General features: G+C 49.6%; 2 protein-coding genes across 3 annotated transcripts in view; one reads left to right on the top strand and one right to left on the bottom strand.

The window, feature by feature from the left end:
• Window positions 1-334: 334 nt before the first annotated feature.
• LOC115776021 (endosome-associated-trafficking regulator 1-like) lies at window positions 335-9,697 on the bottom strand. 2 transcript variants are annotated; one of them, XM_030723615.1, is made up of 10 exons: window positions 9,494-9,697; window positions 9,280-9,401; window positions 8,317-8,406; window positions 7,160-7,260; window positions 6,861-6,999; window positions 6,694-6,767; window positions 6,502-6,613; window positions 5,677-5,739; window positions 5,456-5,595; window positions 335-874 (listed from the first exon to the last, which is right to left on the bottom strand). In XM_030723615.1, the coding sequence occupies exons 1-10, from the start codon at window positions 9,534-9,536 to the stop codon at window positions 784-786; spliced, it is 975 nt and encodes a 324-aa protein (XP_030579475.1). In that variant the 5' UTR covers window positions 9,537-9,697; the 3' UTR covers window positions 335-783. The 2 variants fall into 2 exon arrangements, with proteins under 2 accessions (XP_030579475.1, XP_030579476.1); XM_030723616.1 differs by lacking the exon at window positions 8,317-8,406.
• A 77-nt stretch (window positions 9,698-9,774) lies between these two features.
• The window catches only part of chek2 (checkpoint kinase 2), a 70,357-nt gene continuing 62,757 nt past the window's right edge, over window positions 9,775-17,374 (top strand). The window contains exons 1-6 of the mRNA XM_030723588.1: window positions 9,775-10,174; window positions 11,307-11,628; window positions 12,489-12,613; window positions 12,710-12,842; window positions 12,918-13,008; window positions 13,086-13,169. Coding sequence (XP_030579448.1) covers window positions 11,316-11,628; window positions 12,489-12,613; window positions 12,710-12,842; window positions 12,918-13,008; window positions 13,086-13,169 — 746 coding nt within the window. The 5' untranslated portion in view covers window positions 9,775-10,174; window positions 11,307-11,315. The remainder of the gene's footprint in view (window positions 10,175-11,306; window positions 11,629-12,488; window positions 12,614-12,709; window positions 12,843-12,917; window positions 13,009-13,085; window positions 13,170-17,374) is intronic.

Here is a 17,374-nt window from a genome sequence, read left to right on the forward strand (position 1 = left end):
GTTGCAGACTTTGACAACAACAACAACAAACACTGTTATACTACAAAGTAAAGTACTTAAGACCCCGATACTAAAATCAAACTAAATGTGTTTTTGTGACTTTAAATATAGGCAACCTGCTTGTGAGTGGGTGAAAAAGTCTGGTTGTAGGATGCAACACACTTTCATTGAGCTGGGGGTGTTGTAAACAAGATTGTTCAAACAGGCAGAAGTATTTATGGCTTACAACGTTTGGATGGCTACAAAATTAGCTTTAAGAACTGGGGGGTCGTGAACTCTTGCTGAGAACCTGAAGGTGAGATTTTACTGTTAAACAGGCTACTGTTTCCAGTTCCTGCTCCACGCAGCCTCTGACAGCAGGACACACAGAAATCTGAGTTTGGAGGATCATGAGTTGATCTGTGATGTCATCAACACACAGAAACAAACAGCTGATTAACAAAGTGCTTTATTATTATAATTATTGATGGGTCTTTACACTATAAAGCAGCTTGAGGCAACCGCTTGTTGTGATTTGGCAATATATAAATAAAACTGAATTGAACTGAATATTATCAAAGAATTTATGAATCAATATCAAACACACTGCAGCTCTTTACTCAACACTTCATCAGACTGCTGAGAACACCACACACAGCTCTGTGTCCATCAATCAACAGTCAGCACAGGTGAGCTGCTCTTTCAAAATAAAACACCTGCTGACCTCTGACCTCACAGAGTGACCTGGCTGATTCCATGACAACCAAAAGGTCTAAGCAGATCCAGCAGGAGGTCCGCAGGAGTTCAGGACTCAGAGTTCAGGGAGGAGATTTTATCGATGGACTGCAGCAGCTGAGAGACCAAACGGAGAGTCTCTGCTTCCCCCAGCAGCTGCCTGAAGAGAGAGACAGGTGAGAGAGAGACGGGAGAGAGACAGGTGAGAGAGCGACGGGTGAGAGACAGGTGAGAGAGCGACGGGTGAGAGACAGATGAGAGAGCGACGGGTGAGAGACAGATGAGAGAGAGAGAGAGTGACGGGTGAGAGACAGGTGAGAGAGCGAGGGGTGAGAGACAGGTGAGAGAGAGAGAGAGTGACGGGTGAGAGACAGGTGAGAGAGCGATGGGTGAGAGACAGGTGAGAGAGCGACGGGTGAGAGAGGTGAGAGAGTGACGGGTGAGAGACAGGTGAGAGTGACGGGTGAGAGACAGGTGAGACAGGTGAGAGAGCGACGGGTGAGAGACAGGTGAGAGAGCGACGGGTGAGAGACAGGTGAGAGAGAGACGGAAGAGAGACAGGTGAGAGAGAGAGAGAGAGAGAGAGACGGGTGAGAGACAGGTGAGACAGGTGAGAGAGTGACGGGTGAGAGACAGGTGAGACAGGTGAGAGAGTGACGGGTGAGAGACAGGTGAGAGAGAGACGGGTGAGAGACAGGTGAGAGAGAGACGGGAGAGAGACAGGTGAGACAGGTGAGAGAGTGACGGGTGAGAGACAGGTGAGACAGGTGAGAGAGTGACGGGTGAGAGACAGGTGAGAGAGCGACGGGTGAGAGACAGATGAGAGAGAGAGAGAGTGACGGGTGAGAGACAGGTGAGAGAGCGATGGGTGAGAGACAGGTGAGAGAGCGACGGGTGAGAGACAGGTGAGAGAGCGACGGGTGAGAGACAGGTGAGAGAGGTGAGAGAGTGACGGGTGAGAGACAGGTGAGAGACAGGTGAGAGAGTGACGGGTGAGAGACAGGTGAGACAGGTGAGAGAGCGACGGGTGAGAGACAGGTGAGAGAGCGATGGGTGAGAGACAGGTGAGAGAGAGACGGGAGAGAGACAGGTGAGAGACAGGTGAGAGAGTGACGGGTGAGAGACAGGTGACAGACAGGTGAGAGAGTGACGGGTGAGAGACAGGTGAGAGAGAGATGGGTGAGAGACAGGTGAGAGAGCGACGGGTGAGAGACAGGTGAGAGAGAGACGGGAGAGAGACAGGTGAGAGAGAGAGAGAGAGACGGGTGAGAGACAGGTGAGAGAGCGAGGGGTGAGAGACAGGTGAGAGAGCGACGGGTGAGAGACAGGTGAGAGAGCGACGGGTGAGAGACAGGTGAGAGAGCGACGGGTGAGAGACAGGTGAGAGAGAGACGGGAGAGAGACAGGTGAGAGAGAGACGGGTGAGAGACAGGTGAGACAGGTGAGAGAGTGACGGGTGAGAGACAGGTGAGAGACAGGTGAGAGAGAGACGGGAGAGAGACAGGTGAGAGAGAGGTGAGAGAGCGACGGGTGAGAGACAGGTGAGACAGGTGAGAGAGCGACGGGTGAGAGACAGGTGAGAGACAGGTGAGAGAGCGACGGGTGAGAGACAGGTGAGAGAGCGACGGGTGAGAGACAGGTGAGAGAGCGACGGGTGAGAGACAGGTGAGAGAGAGACGGGTGAGAGACAGGTGAGAGAGAGAGAGAGAGAGAGAGAGAGACGGGTGAGAGACTGGTGAGAGAGCGAGGGGTGAGAGACAGGTGAGAGAGCGACGGGTGAGAGACAGGTGAGAGAGGTGAGAGAGTGACGGGTGAGAGACAGGTGAGAGAGCGACGGGTGAGAGACAGGTGAGAGAGAGACGGGAGAGAGACAGGTGAGAGAGAGACGGGAGAGAGACAGGAGAGAGAGAGACGGGAGAGAGACAGGTGAGAGAGAGAGAGAGACGGGTGAGAGACAGGTGAGAGAGAGACGGGAGAGAGACAGGTGAGAGAGAGACGGGAGAGAGAGAGACGGGTGAGAGACAGGTGAGAGAGAGAGGGGAGAGAGAGAGATGGGTGAGAGAGAGACGGGAGAGAGAGAGACGAGAGAGAGAGAGACGGGTGAGAGAGCGACGGGAGAGAGACAGGTGAGAGAGCGACGGGAGAGAGACAGGTGAGAGAGAGACGGGAGAGAGACAGGTGAGAGAGCGACGGGCGAGAGACAGGTGAGAGAGCGACGGGAGAGAGAGAGGTGAGAGAGAGACGGGAGAGAGAGGGGAGAGAGAGAGGGGAGAGAGAGAGAGAGACGGGTGAGAGACAGGTGAGAGAGAGACGGGTGAGAGACAGGTGAGAGAGAGACGGTGAGAGAGAGACGGGTGAGAGACGGGTGAGAGAGAGACGGGTGAGAGAGCGACAGGTGAGAGACGGGTGAGAGCGACGGGAGAGAGACGGGTGAGAGAGCGACGGGAGAGAGACGGGTGAGAGAGACGGGAGAGAGACGGGTGAGAGAGACGGGAGAGAGACGGGTGAGAGAGACGGGAGAGAGAGCGACGGGTGAGAGACGGGTGAGAGAGCGACGGGTGAGAGAGCGACGGGTGAGAGAGCGACGGGTGAGAGAGCGACGGGTGAGAGAGAGACGGGAGAGAGAGAGAGTGACGGGTGAGAGAGAGACGGGTGAGAGAGAGAGTGACGGGTGAGAGACAGGTGAGAGAGCGACGGGTGAGAGACAGGTGAGAGACAGGTGAGAGAGCGACGGGTGAGCGACAGGTGAGAGAGACAGGTGAGAGAGCGACGGGAGAGCGACAGGTGAGAGAGACGGGAGAGAGACAGGTGAGAGAGAGACGGGTGAGAAACAGGTGAGAGAGAGACGGGTGAGAGACAGGTGAGAGAGCGACGGGTGAGAGAGAGGTGAGAGAGAGAGGGGAGAGAGAGGTGAGAGAGTGACGGGTGAGAGACAAGTGAGAGAGTGACGGGTGAGAGAGCGACAGGTGAGAGAGTGACGGGTGAGAGAGAGACAGGTGAGAGAGTGACGGGTGAGAGAGAGAGACGGGTGAGAGACGGGTGAGAGAGAGAGACGGGAGAGAGAGAGACGGGTGAGAGACAGGTGAGAGACAGGTGAGAGAGTGATGGGTGAGAGAGAGACGGGTGAGAGTGACAGGTGAGAGAGTGATGGGTGAGAGACGGGTGAGAGACAGGTGAGAGAGAGAGACGGGTGAGAGACAGGTGAGAGAGAGACGGGTGAGAGACAGGTGAGAGACAGGTGAGAGAGTGACGGGTGAGAGAGTGACAGGTGAGAGAGTGATGGGTGAGAGACGGGTGAGAGACAGGTGAGAGAGAGACGGGTGAGAGACAGGTGAGAGAGTGACGGGTGAGAGACAGGTGAGAGAGAGACGGGTGAGAGAGGTGAGAGAGAGACGGGTGAGAGAGAGGTGAGAGAGAGACGGGAGAGAGACAGGTGAGAGAGAGGTGAGAGAGAGACGGGAGAGAGACAGGTGAGAGAGAGGTGAGAGAGAGGTGAGAGCGTGACGGGTGAGAGACAGGTGAGAGAGAGACGGGTGAGAGACAGGTGAGAGAGAGACAGGAGAGAGACAGGTGAGAGAGTGACGGGTGAGAGAGAGACAGGTGAGAGAGAGACGGGAGAGAGACAGGTGAGAGAGTGACGGGTGAGAGAGAGACAGGTGAGAGAGTGACGGGTGAGAGAGTGACAGGTGAGAGAGTGACGGGTGAGAGAGTGACGGGTGAGAGAGAGAGACGGGGAGAGAGAGACGGGTGAGAGAGTGACGGTGAGACGTGAGAGAGAGGTGAGAGAGTAACGGGTGAGAGACAGGTGAGAGAGAGACAGGTGAGAGAGCGACGGGTGAGAGACAGGTGAGAGAGCGATGGGTGAGAGAGCGATGGGTCAAACAGAGGCAGGTGAGAAGCAGACGGATTCCAGAGGCAGAAACAGAGTGAAGGATGCAAATGTGACTTTGGCTCCATCTGGTGGAGAAACCAAAGCACCCTGAGGACTCGTGGACACCATCAGCCACAGCATTAAAAGCACCTCCTGATGCTGCAGGTTAAGAGCTCAGACACAGTGAAGGTGAGCTGTGATCTCTCAGTCCCTCAGCTGGAGAATCTGGAGTTCACAGCTTGAACTCTTCATTGTTTTCCTGAACAGTGTTTGCACCGTGGCACAGAGCACCGTGCTGAGAGAATTTTTAAAATCCAGAAGATCAGGATTAAATCATCACCGCAGAGTTGCCTTCTTGTCCTGTGTGGGAAATCAAGCGCCCCCTTTCTTCTCAGTGAAGGAGTCCTCCGCCACGCCATTTTACATTTCTCACCTTTAACGGCAATAAAACACTCTGAATCGTTCGGGCTGTAATGACCTCTGACCTCTGCTCCTGATGAGTCCGCTTGCCGGGCTCTGAAGCTCCTGATCTGTGGGGTTCCAGAAACACTCCAGCAGCTGTTTCTGTGTGTGAGTAACACACTTCCTGTTTGGTGTGAACTCCACCTCTTTACCAGCTGTGAGGCTTCCACAGTGTGAGGAAGAGAACCGCATGGACCGACAGCATCTGTGACATGATGACCCTGTGACCTCAGTATGAACCTCTTCCTGCTCACACCCCCACAGACCTGCTGATTGGATGCTCTGCCTCTCTCAAACTGAACACTTTCACTTGCCCCCCCCCCTTACAGGTGCCCGCGATGATGTCATGAATCTGTCAGTGGTTTTAATGCTGGGGCTGATGGCTCCCGTGTGTCTGCAGGTACTGACCGGATGGAGGAGTGGGCGTGGCTCGCCGTCTTATTCAGGTACTCGGATGCCACCTGAGCATTTTGTCTCATCGTCATAACGACCTGAGACTCTGCCGCCTTCAGGCTGTTGTTCTCCACCCGCAGAGAGTCCACCTCGGCCTCAAACAGACACACACACACACACACACTGAAACACAGCCAACAAATTACTGATCATTGACTACTGATCATCTGTCTCACCTGTAGCTGCTGCAGCTCCACCTTCAGTTTGGAAACGGCATTTTCTGCCTTCACAGCTCGTCTCTAACACAAAAACGAGTGACATCTTTAATGGAGACACGACAGGGTGAAAATACAGCGAAGCTCATCAGAGCGCCACATGAAACTTTCAGGGCTGAAAAGCACATTTAATCAGCTGTGAGCATCACCGTGGTGATCCATCACAGTCTGAATGAACGGCAGCAATCTGATGTCTGTGACACAGAGCAGCACAAACCAGCATCAGTACCAAAAAACTTCACAAAGAACAAGTCAGAGCAGGTGAAAGGTTCATCTTCTAAGATTAGGCTTAAAACTGGATCAGGTGAATAGAATTTAATCCCTGATTCTTGCTGTAACAACAGTCTGTAACTTTGTAGTTTTTAGCAGTCCTGAAAGTTTCATGTGGAATCTCCTGGTCTTGAAGTAATGAAAGTCCAAAACTCTTGGAAAAAAAGTTATTAATAAGAGCAAAATCTGGACTTGAAAATATTCATAGTTTGAAGGCTGGATTTTACATGTACAAATAAAAATCAGCTGATGAATGTAAGAGCACACACAGATTCAGAGCAGCTCAGGGTTTAGTATCTTGCCCAAGGATACTTCAACATGCAGAGGAGCCAGGAATCAAACCACCAACCTTCCAGTTAGTAGATGACCAAAGCTGTCCTATAAAATAAAAGCCACTTACTGCTGCTGCCTGATCTCAGAGGGTCACCACAGCTCTGCATGTTTGATCTGACAGTCTTACACCTGATGCTCTTCCTCTGTGTGTGTGTGTGTGTGTGTGTGTGTGTGTGTGTATACCGTCATCAGGTGGAGGTTCTGCTCCACAGAGTGAACCATGCTCTCCAGGTCCTGAGCCTCCTTCTCCTCCTGACGCCTCCTCTGCAGCAGCTCGTCTGACAGCTCTGACACCCTAGGAGAGAGAGGCATGCTGGGTAAATATGAGTCTCATTGCTTTCCTGTGATTGGGCGGTGTGATTGGGCGGTGCAAACCTGCGTTCATTAGCCTCCGCTCTCCTCTGCAGCTCTCTGATGGTTCTTCTCAGTGAGGTATTCTCCTCTTTCAGCTGAGACACAGAACAGGAGCCCTGTTAACACGGCCCAGAGTAGTTCTCCTTTCTCCAACATTTCCTGAACTAAGCGCTCCATTTTTGGGTTACCTGTTGCATCTGGCTGCTCCTGGCACTCCTCCTCCTGCAGGAGGTGACTGGCTCAGCCACAGAGGTCTCATCATCTCCTTCATAGTTCTCTCCTCCTCCTCCTCCTCTACCTGCTGCTCCTTCAGGTTTGGAGGAGAACCTGGATGATACAGGTGTAAAAACATGTGAATTCCTGGCAGGTGTAGTTTTATTCCCACAGTAACTGCTCGGAGGTCTTTACTGTCTGAAGGTGTAAACCTGTCAGGGTAAGCCAATCAAATGTCACTATCATCAGTAAACCCAGCCTTCATCAGACTCACCTGGTTTCCTCCTCCTCTTCTTCCTCCTCTGTGCAGAGGGAGGAGGTGCTGTCTACACCTGACTGGAAGCTCCGCCCCCACTCTGCCTCCTCTTCTTCCTCCTGATTAGACAAACAGAGTTTCACTCAGGCCCTTTTTCCACCGACCGGGTGCCAGTGTCAGTATTTGAACCATTCAGCATTTTTTCCACCGCGAACACACTCTGTGCTCGGCTGAAAAACGAGTTTGACTCCAGCACCGCGAGGTAACTGGTCTGGAACCAAGAATGTGTGATAAAAGTGGCAGAAGGGCGTGACTCTGCTATCTCAACATAAAGTTTTCTACCGCTATTTCACTGCATGGTGTGCATTACATGAGAAAAACCATGCAATTTTGGCTGTGAATTAGGTTGGGCTCTAAGGCTGAACTTGCTGCTTTGTATCAGTTCATATCACAGATAAAAGGACACAAAGTGCGTACTTGTCGTCTTGCTCTAATCGCTGTCTGTGTTTCCCTCTGTGCTGCACACAGATGCTGCAGTAGTTTTGTTTGGACTGTAAAATGTGTTTGCAGCACAAGAAAGGGGAGCGTGTTCTCCCACGTTTGCGCTCCTCGGCTTCCGTGTCCAGACGAACCAAGTCTCATACGCCCACACTCATACGTAAAGGAGCAGTTCGCAAAGCACGGTGGAAACACAGGCTTGTTCTTAAGCGTTTCGCTGGTTCATTGGAACCAGCACGAGCACCGGCTCCTCAGTGGTGGAAACGTGGTATCAGTCACCACCCGCCAGGCCTGAAACACAACACAACAAAGCTGCAGTTCCTCTGGTGGCCAACAGAGGCGCCACAGTGAGTCCGACCCATTTTACATCAGAAATAAACATGTTTACAGCTAGATACAGGATTAGGGTCAGGATCGGGATGAGGGTCAGGGTTAGGGTCAAGATTTCTTTCCTTTCCAGACATTTAGGAGTCTGTGCACCACCCTGATGATGTGATGACGCCGTGTCTAAAAGGGCCAATCACAGCTCAGTTCATTCATTTATTTATGGACACAGACTTTTGCACAGATCTGCTGGTTCACCTCTGCTCGGCTTACGTAAGTGGAACCATCAGCACCTCGTCTCCAACTGACTGTAACGACAGTAAATGATGATGTCAGTGATGATGTCAACATACCTGTGGGGCCCGGGAGGGCTCAGGGAAAATACAGCTGCTGACATCAGGCTCAAAGGCCAAATTTCCAAACAACCTCTGAGAGCCGCTGAACTGCAGAGAGACAGAGACGAGTGTGGAAATTGAAACACCTGACAGGAAGTGGCTTATTCAGGTCACATTCATCAGAACGTTGAGCCTGAGGAGGCTTTGGTTCACCGGGAGGTCTGTGACTGTGTACACCTGCCTTACCTGTCTCTCTCACCTGTCTCTCTCTCACCTGTCTCATTTTAAAGCCTATGAGTTGGTTCCTGTCCCAAAGATCTAACAAAGCAGAAGTGAAAGCTTCAGAGCTTTTAGTGGTGGCCGCAGCTGCGGGATTGTTCAGGTGTTTCTCAGAGCAAGAATGGAGGCACGCAGGTTTCTGCAGCTGCTCACTTGTCATGTTCATGTGAGTCCAGCTGCAGGTCCTTGTGTGACAGACATAAGGTTTCCTCAGACAGCCTATCACAGATGAGCTCCTTGCAGCGTTCAGTGTGATGCGCGGGACATGCAGAACGTGTGAGGAGGACAGAGGAGGAGGGATGGGCATAAATGATGGCTGAAACAAAACATTTTTTTTTTTCATGGAATCTATCCTGAGCATGCCGTCACTCATTAGTTCACAGATACCAACACTTCGGTCAGCTTGTGGTGTGTTTATTTGTCACATTTCATGTTTCAAGGTAAAAGAGGAGTCTGATGTTCACAGTGAGGAGTCCACATTATTCACTCAGCTCTGGTATCGGCTGAGGCATCGGAACAAGAAAGGCTGGACCAGAAGCTGAGCAGAAATCCACCAGAGCGCCTGAAACACCACGACCACGGCGCTGAGCGTGACCCAGAGAAAAAAACCCTTCTTCTTTTTACGGGGGCATTTTCTTCCCTCTGACCTGAATCAGCTTTGTTCAGCTCATCAATAAAGTTTACTCAAACTGAAACACATACCTTTGTGTGTGTCTGCTCCAGGTCTGGGTCCGGGTCCGGGTCTGGGTCCTGGTCCTTCCAGCGCAGAAATTCTTTGAAGGAGAAGGGGTTCAGCTCCTCTTCCTCCTCCTTCACCTCCTCATCTGCACGTAGAGAACAGCTGTGAAGGAGGCTCACAGCAGAGACTGTAAGATATCTGCAGAACACCACAGACCCCCCCTCCCTGAGGACTCACCGTCCGTGATGATCAGAGTCTTGCAGCCTCTCTGTTTGGACATGACGGACTCACACAGGTGTGCAGACAGGTATTTAGGTCCGTCTGTTGGCTTCCGCTCACTTATTGATCATAACTATCGATCAGCCTCCTCCTGAGTCTCCTCCGCGGGTTCAAACCAAATCCGGAAACCCAGCCGACAGCTCCAGGTCCACGTGATCCATATGCTTACTTCTCATTGGCTGTAATTGTTACGTGACGTCACAGGAAATAGACCACAAGGAAGTGCGTTTTCTGCAAGGTCCCGGTCAAAAAAAAAAAAAAAGAAAAGAAAAAAAGCGTCCTCCACGTGTCGACGAATCCGGTCGGTTCGCAGAGAGAGCCCGGTTACAGCGGCGGTGTGGCCGGGCAGCGCTTCACGCTTAGAGGGACTGCAGTGTGGCTCGGCAGGGTGTACAGCACGGCGGGCTGACTGCGGATGTTGACCCGGATGTTTGGTTGTGGTTCGGTTTTGGTTTGCGGAGATAACGGTTCAGCCCACTGCGAATCTCGTTGAAAAGGCGCCGGATTTAAGACTTCCCTGCCTGCGCGGAAAGATTCCCCGTACCGAGCACCGGCGGTGGGTTCTGGGGTCCAGCGTTAAGCGCTGCTCGCGGTTTCACACGAAGTCGGAACCGAATTGAAGAGCGAGCCGTCGGACATGTGAGGAAAGCTTAAAACAGATTCTCTCTGTTTCTGTCATTTGCATGTATGCAAAAAGTGGTTAAATTGCCAGATTTTTAAATGCGATTTGGTGCTCCGTTATTTATTGTGGATGTGTGACGTATGAATCCCCTGAAGGAGAAAACTTGGGGCGGGGGTATGCATTGTATACTGGGGGGCAACAAACCCACAGGTAACCAATAAGATGTTCCAGATTATGTTGGGTTTTGCCAAGAAGCTGATTTTGTTTTTCTTACCATAACACTTAATTTATAAAGCACTTTAAAAACAACAGCAGGGCTGACCAAAGTGCTGTACAGTAAAATCAAACATAAAGACAAACACAGAGGGCGAAGAGATAAAAAACAAACAGAGGTGTGAAAAGTTAAAAGAAAGAATTAAGAACTACAAAAAAATTGCCCTAAAATCACAGTTAAAGCCTCACACTGGGTCAAAGGCCAAGGCGTAAAAGTGTGTTTTAAAACAAATTTAAAAACAGCAAGTGAAGGAGCCTGTCTGACATGCAACAGCAAATCATTCCATAATTTTGGAGCTGCAACTGCAAAAGCTTGATCACCTCTGAGTTTAGTCTTTGGAACAAGTAAAAGCATCTGGTCTGCTGACCTAAGGGAACGAGATGGAACATATGAGTGCAGCAGTTCAGACAGATGAAATGGGGCCTGACCATTTAGGGATTTAAAAACAAATAAAATAATTTTTAAATAGATTCATAAATGAACTGGAAGCCAGTGAAGAGAAGTTAAAATTGGGGTGATGTGCTCTCGCTCGCTTGCACCGGATAAAAATCAATTTTGCACCAGCTGGAGGTGGGCAATGGAGACGTTATAAAAGCATGTATTACTGTCTCAAGATTACCTTTGGAAAGAAGAGGCTTGATTTTTGGCTGTCGCCTCAGCTGGAAAAAGCAGGATTTCACCACTGCATTTACCTGAGTATCAAGCCTTAACATACATTAAGAAATTTCTGTCCTAAAGTGGTGCAGAAAAATCCACCAGAGCCTTGGAAATGAAGCAGCTGATGCTCAAAAACCAAAACCTGAGACACAAGAGCGTGATGCAGAGGAAAACTGTCCTTCTCTTTGATATGACTCTGTTCTCTGATGTCTCTGCAGAGCTGAAGAATGTCTGAAGAGCTTCCTCTTGAAGGGGAGCATCCCCCATCCCAGGCACAGTCCACCCTGTCCCCATCCCAGGCCCAGTCTGGTACCCAGTCTCAGTCCCAGTCCACCCTGTCACCATCCCAATCCAAGTCCCAGTCCCAGCCTGGTTCCAGTTCGTCCAGTGGGCCCACCTCAGCCAGTCAGTCGTCCAGCGGCTCGGGTACTCTCAGCAGTGTGGACACTCTCCCCGTAACACTGGCGTCCGTCCCCGAGGAGCCTGAGCCGCAGCCCTGGGGCCGTCTGCTGCCTATGGCCCCCGGCTTCAGGAGCCACGGTAACACCGCTTTTAACACACTAACATGCTGGCTCTGAGGCTCGGCCCAACACTGCCTCTAACACTTTGTTCTTAAATAACCAGATTCCACTGAACTCAGTATTTTCTGCTGTGACTTGTTGGGGAACACCGAAAGCTGCTGCGTCTGAATATAATAACTAGAATGACACCCAGCAGCCAGCTGAACTCAGCACTTCTGTCCACACTCATAATGTATCTGACTTTAAATAATACATGAAGTAATACTTGTACATTAATACACAAAGTAATGAGGATATTTCTGTTCAGGCAGATGGTGCTTCAGATACAGAAAAACTGCTGCAAAGCAGCTCCAAGGCTTAAACTGAGAAGGTTTAACAAACATCTCCAACCCAGCAGCAAATAGACTGTAGATAAAAGATGGCCTCAGCATGGTGTTGCCTGTTGGTTTGTAAGCTCCTGTTTCTGTTCAGAGACAGATGTGACCAGAGAACAAGCAAACTGTATCATGCAGGAACAGATACCTGCTAAGTAGCATCCAAACAAAGTCCCAGAATTTCTCTCACCAAAACCGAATTGCTATAGAGACCAGAGGCTGTAAACATGTTTATTTCTGCTGCAAAGTTTAACATTTTAACATAGGAGTCTACTGGGACTGGCTCACTGCTAGCGCCTCTGCTGGATGGCAGAGGAACTGCAGCTTTTTTGTGCTTCCTCATTTTTTAGCCCAGATGGGTGGTGATTGGGTAAAACTTTTATACTGTGGTTTAATCACAAAGTTACACCTAATGTCAGTAAGTTACCTGACTTTGTAGTCCTGATGTTGTGCTAACACCAGGCCTGCTGCTAGAGAAGTCCTTCCTGTTTGTGCTTGTTTACAGACTGCATAGAGGAGCAGTACCTGTTTGGACGGGACTCCAGGTGTAACTACGTCCTGGAGGATCCCAATGACAGAAATTCCAGAAAGTTCAGAATCTACAGCAAGAAACACTTCAGGATCTACAGAGTAAGATTACTACAGTACTAGTCCCACTGACTCAACTGTTACTCCTGCATTCACAGGGTGTTAATGTCTCCTTCACCGCCTGTCTGTCTGTCTCAGGAGGGCTCGGAGGTCTTCGTGGAGGACCTCAGTAATAATGGCACCTTTATTGACGGGATTCCAATCGGTAAAGATAAGAAGCTTCCTCTGGTCAATAATGCTGTCATCTCTCTGGCTGAACAACGAAACCGAGGTGACTCCTCCCACCTGAGCACACCTGAAAACACTTGGACACCACTGTCTCACCTCCTCCTCTGTGTCTCTGCAGTGTTTGTCTTCATCGACCTCATGTCAGACGATCAGTCCAGCTTACCCAAAGACCTGCAGGAGAAATACTTGCTGACTCGACGCATCGGCACGTGAGTTATTTTTTGTCGCTGTGATGTCACTTCCTGTGCTGCTGCCATCCTGCTGACTGTGTGTGCGTGTGTTTCAGAGGAGTGTGTGGTGAGGTCCGGCTGGCTTTTGAGCGATCTGCCTGCAGGAAGTTTGCGGTGAAAATAATAAACAAGAAGAACTTTCAGTCTGAAGGGGTGAGTAGTCTCATCTGCTCTCTGATTGGCTGAGACCGCTTCACACACACAGTTTTAATTTAACTCTTTTTAACCAATGAAATGTCAGGAGAGTCTGAAAACAGGTATCTAAACTACAAACATGGCGTCTCAGCCTTATTATGAGAGCAGTAGGGAAGCAACCAATAGCAGGCCCGGGTGGTGATCATGTGACTTATTTTGCTGTCCTATCACAGACAGCGACACGAAATGCAAAGACGGAGATTGAGATTCTGCAGAGGGTTGACCATGTGAGTGACACCAACAAAGAAGAGGAGGCACAAACACACAGACTGCTCCTTTGTGCGCACATCACTCCTTTCCTTCACTCCTCCCTCCTTTACTTCATTCCTTTCCTTTACTCCTCCCTCCTTTACTTCATTCCTTTCCTTTACTCCTCCCTCCTTTACTTCATTCCTTTCCTTTACTCCTCCCTCCTTTCCTTGACATCTTTCCTCCTTCCTTGATTCCTGATCTTCACCCAGATTCACTGACTTTCTCTCCTTGTCCATTGCAGCCTTGTCTCATAAAGACGGAGGACTTCTATCAGACGGAGGACAGTTTTTACATCGTCTTGGAGTTGTGAGTTATATACCCCCCCCTCCCCCCGGTCTGTCTCACCTGTCTGTCTCACCTGTTTTTGTTTCACTCGTGTCTGTCTCAGGATGGAGGGGGGGGAGCTGTTCCACAGAGTAAAGTTGAAGCAGCAACTCAACGAATCTGTCGCCAAACTTTATTTCTACCAGATGCTCTGCGCTGTGCAGGTGAGCTGCTGTTGCTATGGTGACAGCACAAACAGGAGCAGTGACTGTAACTGTGTGTGTGTGTGTGTGTGTGTGTGTGTGTGTGTGTAGTACCTCCACAGTAACGGGATCATCCACAGAGACCTGAAACCTGAGAACATCCTGCTGTCCTCACAGGATGACATCTGTCTCATCAAGGTACGCCCACTCACCTCCAAAATCACCTCCTCTTCATCTCCTCCTCCTCACCAAACTTCTGTGTGTGTGTGTGTGTGTGTGTGTGTGTGTGTGTGTGTGCGCGCACGTGCAGGTGACAGACTTTAACCAGTCACGGATCCTGGAGGAGGCTGTGCTGATGAGGACTCTGTGTGGGACTCCATCTTACCTGGCTCCTGAAGTCTTCACCCACGCCTCCACCACCGGGTACGGGCTCGCCGTAGATGCCTGGAGCCTCGGTGTCCTGCTCTTCGTCTGGTAGGCTCAGGCCTCCTGCTGGAGTGCAATTGATGGATGACCTGTTATCAGGGAAATGTTCTTGCTTATTTTTCTGCCTCGAGTTGTCTTCTCGGTCCTGCTCGTTCACCCCAGGAAAATATGATGCTGTAGCAGGACAGGAAGAGGCTCATCCTCCAAAGCCCGTCCTACGAGGCTGAAACATGAAAATGCTTCAAAGCTGCTGCTGTCTGACACCATCCATCTATTCTCTTCCCCTTATCTGAGCCTATCCCAGCTGACATAAGGCAAGAGGCAGGCTACACCCTGTACAGGTCACCAGCCTGTCGCAGGGCCAACACAGAGAGACAGACAACCATCCACACTCACATTCACACCTATGGGCAATTTAGAGTGACCAATTAACCTAACCCCACTAACTGCATGTCTTTGGACTGTGGGAGGAAACCCACGCAGACACGGGGAGAACATGCAAACTCCACACAGAGTTGGCCTGGGCCAAGGTGGAATTGAACTCAGACCTTCTAGATGTCATTGTACCTGTGAGACAGCAGTGCTAACCACCACACTACGTCCTGGTGCTGCTGCTGTCAGACACATAAGACTTTATTTCCACTTCATGCATGGAGAGAGAGAACGTACAGTACTGGGCAAAAGTCTTAAGCCTCCCCTCATTTTTAAAAAATATTTTGTTTCAGCAACAGTTCTCCAGCTTTCTGAAACTCTTTGAGGTTCTTCTTTGGATATTGGTTGCTTTTTCACTCATTTTCAGTCCAGTCCTTGTACTTGGTCATTTTCACAGGAGTGTTTTTTGTTAGTTCTGCTTCTGAACCCTGACCTGTGTGAATCATTCAAGCATAAAAGGCTCCAAACTCAGAGGATGAACCAGTGTTTTCGACACATAAGACAGCTTAGCAAAGAACCACTTTAAACTGTCTTTAGGCTCTTTGCTACTAGCATCCTGTCTTTAGCTGAATCTGTGAAAAATGCTAAAGGTAACAGTCTAAACTAGGATTCTTGCACCAACAGGCTGATTCCCAAAGAGCTGTTAGCTGCAGTCTTGGCAGATCTCAGCATGTTGTGTTGATCTGCTCTGGCTGAATGTTCAAAGATGAAGATTTGAGAGTCTTCGGGACAGATCAGTTCCTTCTCATGAAGAAGATTTTATGAAGTAGAACAAAAATAAAATCAGCAAAGAGAAAAAGCTTCAGGATCCACGATGGCTGCTCCGGTCTGATTCTCCGAGGCCTTCATGACCCACTGAGGTGGTGGCTTGTGGTTCCTACCTGCAGCACCAAAAAAGAAGAAACAGGGTGGTGTCTCACCTGGTTCCTGTGAGTTTATAACTGTCGAGGAACCTGAAGAGAAATGCGGCAGAGCTCAAAGGTCAAACCCTGCAGAGATGTTTCCACAGGAAAAATGTGGAGTTTGCTAATGAATCATTGAGGAAATGCAGCTTCTGCATCATCACTGATCCTCCCGTCTGTCTCTCTGTCCTCCCGTCTGTCTCTCAGCCTGGGGGGTTATCCTCCATTCCACGAGAGCTTCGGTCATCAGTCGATCACCGATCAGATCATCAAAGGAGAGTTCACCATGGTTCAGTCCAAGTGGAAGAACGTCTCTGATCAAGGTATGGCTGCAGTCCAGTTTTAAATCAACTTTATTGATACTGTTGAATCACAACATCAGACGCTAGTTTCACTTTTGCTGAGACAAAAAAAAAAAAAAAAAACTGAGCGGACATTTTTTTGTCAGGGTCACATGACACCTCAGCAGGACAGAAAAGCAATGCTTTGATTGGTTACAAGCCAGTAGGGGCTAACGATCAGCTTACTGATGAGCAGCTCATTTAAAATTTGTTTTAAAACATTTCAAACAGACAGTGCTGTGCAAAAGTCTTGAGCCGCCCCTCATTTCTTTATATTTTGCTTCCAAGCAGCTGACTTTGTTAAAGTGCGTTTGAGCAAATGTTTCTGAAGGTCTTTGAGGTTCTTCTTTGGCTGCTTTTTAACTCATTTTCAGTCCAGTCCTTGTACCTCGCCATTTTCACAGGAGTGTCTTTGTTAGTTCAGCCTCTGAACTCTGACCTGTGAATCATTCAAGTGTAAAATGGCTCCAACCTCAGGGATGAACCAGTGTTGTGTCGACACATGACAGATGACTTAGAAACAGAAACACGTTTCTTTAGTTGAATCTGTGAAAAATGCCAAAGATAACACAGTCTGACAGTATAAAATAAAAGGCTGAGGCATACCACATTACACAAGAACTGAACTGAACATCATCGTGAGATCAGCAGCTGTCTCTAGCCACTTTCCCACCAACAGGACCCGCCCACACTCAGATGTAAAGGAGCAGTTCACGGAAATGCGGTGGAAGCGTGGGCCTGTTCTTAAGCGTTTCGCCAGTTCATTAAAACCAGCACCAGCACTGGCATGAGCACCGGTTCCTCGGCGGTGGGAAAGTAGCATGAGAAACACGGTGGAGGCTCTGTCGTGGTTTGGGCTGCATCTGAACCAGTGGTATTGGAGATCTTGTCAAAATTGATGCAATTATAAATACAGAAAAGTACCATCAGATTTTTATCCATCATGCAGTACTATCTGGAAAGCTTCTGATTGGCAGCAGCTTCATTTTTCAGCATGACAATGTTCCCAAACACACCGCCAGTGCAGTAAAAGCATCCCTGGAAAGAAAAACACCCAAGGGAAAACTATCAGTCATGGATTGGCCTCCCCAGAGCCGGGACCTCAGCATTATTATTGAAGTAGTGTAGGATCATCCTGGCACAAACACCCAAAGAAGAGCTTTGAATGTCCTTCAACAAGCCTGGAGAACTATTCCTGAAGACTGCTTAAAGAAATGACAGAAAGCTGCCTCAGAGTTCAGACTGTGCTGAAGGATAAAGGAGGTCACACCAAATACTGACTTTCAAGTTTGCTAGATCTGTTTTTGCTCCATATGCTGTATTTCCATGT

This window comes from Archocentrus centrarchus, unplaced genomic scaffold, assembly GCF_007364275.1.
Source record: "Archocentrus centrarchus isolate MPI-CPG fArcCen1 unplaced genomic scaffold, fArcCen1 scaffold_26_ctg1, whole genome shotgun sequence".
Lineage (NCBI taxonomy): Eukaryota > Metazoa > Chordata > Actinopteri > Cichliformes > Cichlidae > Archocentrus > Archocentrus centrarchus.

Excerpts from the sequence above, each read along its gene's own strand:
- LOC115776021 (XM_030723615.1), bottom strand. The coding sequence starts at position 9,536 with ATGTCCAAACAGAGAGGCTGCAAGACTCTGATCATCACGGACG. Across the intron at positions 5,740-6,501 it reads AGAACCTCCACCTGATGACG|AGACGAGCTGTGAAGGCAGA; the intron begins GTATACACACAC and ends TTTTTGTGTTAG. Across the intron at positions 875-5,455 it reads CACGCCCACTCCTCCATCCG|GCAGCTGCTGGGGGAAGCAG; the intron begins GTCAGTACCTGC and ends CTCTCTCTTCAG.